General features: G+C 32.2%; 1 protein-coding gene across 1 annotated transcript; it reads left to right on the top strand.

The window, feature by feature from the left end:
* The first annotated feature begins 2,139 nt into the window (after positions 1-2,139).
* On the top strand, positions 2,140-6,125 carry LOC115963330 (UDP-glycosyltransferase 74E2-like). The gene is made up of 2 exons (XM_031082295.1): positions 2,140-3,008; positions 5,203-6,125. Exons 1-2 carry the CDS (start codon positions 2,376-2,378, stop codon positions 5,926-5,928), a joined length of 1,359 nt encoding a protein of 452 aa, XP_030938155.1. The 5' UTR covers positions 2,140-2,375; the 3' UTR covers positions 5,929-6,125.
* The last annotated feature ends 227 nt before the right edge of the window (positions 6,126-6,352 follow it).

Genomic DNA, 6,352 nt, shown 5'->3' with positions numbered 1-6,352 from the left:
ACCCATAAATCATACTTTATGGTAAATATGGTATTTTCACCTATATCCAAATACAACTTTAATATCTTATTTCACAACATCTTTTATAATTTTTTTTTTTTTTTTAAGAATCTATAAATTGTAAATCATTAACTTGTTATTATTTTTACTTAGACCTATCACAGTATCACTAACACTAATACACTACTTTATTGTCTACACCATTCATTTATATATATATATATATATATATAACCGAATCCTTGACTTTTAGTTGACATCTCCACAATTTTATACATCAGCATTATTAATAATTAATTGTAATATAGAAATAAAAACACACCTGGTGAGGAAGGTTAGGGTTTGAACGAAGCACCAAAAAGAAACTAATTAGAAATAGAACACTTAGGTGGACAGAAATCAATTAGAAACAGAACACTTAGGTGAGCTTTAATTTATCTGTGGTTGAGTGCAATGGGGTTTATGTTTACTCATAGTGTTCGTATAATTATATACATGATGGTATATACAATACGGGATGAGTATGAGATAAGCAAAAGCTGTAACACAGAAGCGCCTGCGAAAAAACTTCATACTCTCGGATCATGCTCACTAGCATCTTTGATAGGGCTAAATGCACAATAATGAGTCAATGACTCATTCAGATCCACTGCTCTTGTAGACTCGAGTCCAACGTTCAGAGTGTCACTATAGTAACAGTAGGTGGAAGACGCCAACTTAGGTCGACCCTCTACCAATTTTTTTTTTTTTTTTTTTTTTTTTTTTTTTTTTTTTTTTCATAAAAAAGAGGAAGCAAAATCTGTAACGCAATGCAACGAGATTCGAGAACTGATTGAAAAAAGAAAGAATAAAAGGAGATTAAATAAAAAGACAGGAATAAAGTACCATTATAGCTAGGTGAGCCTGAGTGATATGCTATACAGTTGAACAAGAGCTAGGTTAACTTTTTGCACGTAACTTATGGATATAAATAACAATCTGAGATTGCCAACTGAGGCAATTTGTCGACTACCCACCAATTCAATCTCTTATGAAAAAAGATTCTTATCTTTTTGGATCAGTTTGATTCATTATTGGTATTACTAAGAAAAAAAAAAATGTAACCCAGTGGGCGGAGCCTAGATCTGACTTGAGGGGGGAGGGGGGAGGGAAAAAATTACATTTGATATCACATTTGCACACGTGTATATATATATATATATATATATAGTATTTGAGATCAATTTGTAAAATAACAATTCATTCATGTGTATATTAAGCAATATTTGAATGTAAGAAAATTCAAAATAAAATAACATATTCATTATATTATTTATCTATTAGGGGTTTATTTACATAAAAAATCATTTTGAAATTGTAATTATAAAAATGTTATATAGGAGGGTTTTGGTTTTGGTTTAAAAAACCATCCTATTTATTAACCATTAATTTATATAATTTTTAAATGCATTTATTGTATTATATAAAATAATAGAAGAAATATTAATAGATTTTTTGGGTGGGGTTAGGGGGAAGTGCCCCCCTCGACCCCCCCTGACTCCGCTACCATGGGTGACGAAGATGAAAATGTTAAAAAGCTACCCAAAGAATTGGAGCCCACATCCTCCTCATTTCTCACGTTTTGGATCATGAAATTGACAGGCATGTGAAGTGTGAACCTTTATAAAGTAGTAGTAGTAATAATAATAATAATAATAATAACTCATTGTTATTTTTAAAATGATTAATATAATGATTTCCTTATAATAATAAAAAGATTGATGTTACATATTGTAGTTAGTATTCAATAAAAATAATGGTAGTAATGAGTTTATGTGTTGTGTTAGTTATAATTTATCACCTTAACAAACATTAGAAAAAAAGCCATTATAGAATATGATTTTATCTCAAATTTATCTCTATTTTTTATATTGTATATGAAAATTTATAATAATGATAATATTAATTGACATTTATTATACTTATGTTTTTGTATAAAATATTAAACACGAAATTTATGAATTATGGTAGTTATTAACTAGTATGTATTAAAAAAAAAAATTCCAATGAAACAATTAAATAGTAGATAATTATGGTAATTATTAATGACAAAATGCTAAGTGATAAATTATTAAGGATACGTAGGTGAAAAAAAAGAAAAAAGAAATATTAGCTGTGAGCTTAAATGAGAAACCCCACTAACATAAAATTTAGCTTGCATATTAAGAGCAACAAAAGCATATAGTCCAATTGTCATATTTCTAAAATATTATTTTTTTCAATAGTTATGGAATGATGTAGCAATCCAATTTTTATATATAAATATCATGGCGTTATCTCTTTGATCATGAATCCTTGCTCCTCCATCTGATTGAGAGAGAGAATATTGCAAGAAAATGGAGAGGGAAACTCATATTCTAGTGATTCCTTACCCTGTACAAGGTCACATAAATCCTATGCTCCAATTCTCCAAGCGCTTAGCCACAAAGGGTGCTAGAGTGACTTTAGTCGCTACCAGCACCATTAGAAACTCCATGCAAGCCTTGCAAGGTGCTAGCTCTGTCAACATTGAGATAATCTCTGATGGCTCTGAGGGAGACGAAAACTTAGAAAACTTAATAGCAACTCTGGATCGTTTCAAAGTGATAGTTTCACAAAGCTTATCAGAGTATATTGAGAAACTAAACAGCTCCAAATACCCACCAAAGTTTATTGTGTATGACCATGTTCTGCCATGGACTCTAGACGTGGCTAAAAAATATGGCCTTGATGGGGCTCCATTTTTCACACAGTCTTGTGCAGTCAATGTCATCTATTATCACTTGAAGCAAGGAACAATAAGGTTGCCCATAGAAGGGCCAACAGTATCACTACCCTCGTTGCCAAAACTAACAATCAATGATATATCTTCATTCCTTTCTAATCCAAGCTTGTACCCAGCTCTACTAAACCTTGTAATGGATCAATTTTCCAACTTCCTAGAAGCGAAGTGGCTCTTTTTCAGCTCTTTCATGGACTTGGAACTCGAGGTAAGTTCACAATCTCTACGTATATTTACCATGCTCTTAACTTTTGACTCATGATAGTGTTATTACATAATTTTTCTATTTTTATAAGGCTGTTTTACCAATTGATATGACATCAGTTAAAAAAAAAAAAACCAAAAAACAAGAACGTATGATATTTATTTATATTATATAGTTGAGATTACATCAATTCCATGAGTAATTTTTAGGTACTTTAGGAATATGGAGAATGGTGCTTCCTCATCTCACATTTACGGTGGGATTACTCATCAAATTCATAACAAGGTCTACCATGAATGTGAAAGGAGGGAGCACTATTTTTCCATACTCCCTAGAGTATCTAAAAATTTTTCCAATTCCATATATACTCTATGAATTTAATAAATAGACCTCACTATAAATATGAGAAAAAAAAATATATCATTCTTCATACTTTGGAAATACTTAAAAAGTACCCCTTTTTGCCTGAAACTCTCTTAGAGGTTTGAATAGCAGGTGACTGTCTCTGTTAGTCTTTCCTTCTTCCAATAAAGATTGAAATTAAAAAGAAAAGAAAAAAAAAAAGGTACTCATTTTTCTGCCCAATGGGTTCCTGCATCTTCATAGTTGGATGCTTTGTCCGGTTCAAAAAAGCGAATTTAATAATTGTGCAATTTGGAATAACTTGACAAAAGCTACAGATATGCTCAAACTCAACCATAGGTGCTCAACTTTTCTTTTTCTGGTAGGTTTGTAACTTAAAAAAGAAAAAGCAAAAAAATGTTCCAACTACAAGTCAATAGCCCCCTTGAATTGTTGGGTTCGTGCATCCTTCTCCTTCAAATCACTATCAACACGTTTAACAAGTTGGAACACGAGGTAGGTTAATTAAGCAATCCATTCATGTCATATGTTTAGGAATTCGTGTGTCTTGCGTGTGATAATAATAATTATCTCATAAATTCATCATCTAATTGTATAGTATGTGAATTTCGGGTGTGGCTTCTGTCTAGTGCCTCTAGTGCACTAGACCCATTGCAATTATGACACGTGTTTTAAAATGGACTCGTGTCATAATCGCAATGAATCCAGTGTCACAGGACACTGGACAGAAGCCATAACCATGAATTTCGCATGATTGTGTGATTTACATGATGTGAGAGGAACGATGCATATATGTGAAACATTGATTACCTCCAACTTATAGACTTTTGAGACAATGTGAAATAAACTCTCTGATACAAACAAAATAACTCTAATTTCAACCTAACTACACCTTAGAGAAGCCTGGTCTAATTTACAGCCACTAGGAATTTTATTTGTTTGTTTGTTGGTACAACTCAACTAGTCTATTCTTTTAACATCTTTTAGTACGTAATAGCAACCAGTCAAGATGGGGATGGGAAAAGCTTCCTCAAACACAAATGTCTAAACTATTTAATATCTTAGACCCATCCCAAATCATTATTAAAAATTAGGAATTTGTATTAAAACAATTCAATTTGTGTTGAAAAGAAAAGTTCCAAACCTATTTGTTTACTCACCATTGATCGGCTTTAACAGGTCAGGTTGGATGTGGTTTAACTAAAATTAAACTTCTAAAATATTTTAAACTAATTAAGATAGACTAACCATTGAACCTCCAAGCACTAATCCTTAGAAAGGTACCAACTCACTCAACTGGGCAGTCAAATTAGAAATTGGGAACAAGGGACACAGGCACAAAAAGTTACAGTTTACATTTCACATCAATCCAACATATACAGCAAGTCCTGAACTTCACATATTTTATATAGCATGACACAACAATTTTCAATATACATATGACTTCATAAATGGTTATTGAAAGTACAATACTTTCACTCTTAATATTGATGGGCTTTGGTTATATACTCGGTAGGCCCTCTAGAGGCTCTCATTGCAAAACACTAATGTAACTCAATAGAATTCATGGTAATAAGCAACTTATTGAGTATAGTAGATTTGATCTTATACCTTTTTATAAATATTAACGTATTGTAAAATTATTAAGCTAATATGATTGCACAAGACATCCCTACGTTTCCTCTATTTGTTTAGTAAAATTTTAGATTTCAACCAATTTTTGTTATCTTCTTCTCTTTTGTTTTAACAAGCCTTTCTTCTTTTTAATTGTTGAACAATATTGTTTATTATTATTATATTACCTATGTTTCAAAATTCCACTATTCTATATTAGGTTGTGAATTGGATGGCAAGCCAGCAATGGCCTATAAAAACAATTGGACCGACTATTCCATCGATGTACTTAGACAAGAGGTTGGAGGATGACAAAGAGTATGGCCTTCATTTATTCAAGCCTGATGTGGATGCTTGTATAAAGTGGCTAGACACGAAGGAAACTCACACAGTCGTTTACACATCGTTTGGAAGCTTAGCATCCTTGGGAAAGGAGCAGATGCAAGAGCTAACATGGGGCCTAAGGAATAGCAATTGCTACTTCTTGTGGATTGTTAGAGAAACTGAACAAAAAAAGCTTCCTACTAATTTTCTACAAGAAACAGCGGGGAAGGGACTTGTTGTGAGTTGGTGTCCTCAATTAGAAGTATTGGCTCATAAGGCCATTGGGTGCTTCATGACTCATTGTGGATGGAACTCGACTCTTGAGGCATTAAGCTTGGGGGTGCCAATGGTTGCAATGCCGCAATGGACGGATCAATTGACTAATGCAAAGTTCATTGTGGATGTGTGGAAGGTCGGGGTTAGAATTAAATTGGATGAAAGGGGCATAGCTACCAAAGAAGAAATAGAGTTGTGTATAAGGGAAGTGATAGGAGGAGAACGGGGGAAAGAGATGAGAGGGAATTCAATAAGATGGAAAGAACTGGCTAAAGAGGCAATGAATGAAGGTGGAAGTTCAGATAAAAACATAGAGGACTTTGTGACAAAACTTGTTTGCTCGTGAAGTTAATGCAAGCGGCAACTCTTCATTTGAATAATGATCAAGAAAATGATTTCACTTTAGGAGGATTTGTTTTAGTGATGGCAAGCATCGCCAAGTTTGAGGAATTTTATTTTTATTGAAACATTACTTATGTCTTTTCACTATAAGGAATGCAACATTATTTTTTTAATAGGTAATAGAAAATTTAATTTTAACTAGGAGTAGATTCTTCTTGTACAGCAAGAAAAAATAAAAAAAACTAAAACAAAAAAAGAAAAAGGAAAGAATGAGGGAATAGAGTGCGAAAATTAGTTTTAAATGAATGTAGAATAGTTTTAAATAGATTGGAAATATTACACATTCCTAGTGTTATAAAAAAAATTTAGTTGTTTATTTTTATTTCTATTTTTATTTTATTATGTATAGATTCACGAATTCAGTAAAA

Source organism: Quercus lobata, chromosome 10 (genome assembly GCF_001633185.2).
Source record: "Quercus lobata isolate SW786 chromosome 10, ValleyOak3.0 Primary Assembly, whole genome shotgun sequence".
In the NCBI taxonomy this organism is placed as follows: domain Eukaryota; kingdom Viridiplantae; phylum Streptophyta; class Magnoliopsida; order Fagales; family Fagaceae; genus Quercus; species Quercus lobata.
This window is presented reverse-complemented; position numbering and strand designations above follow the sequence as displayed.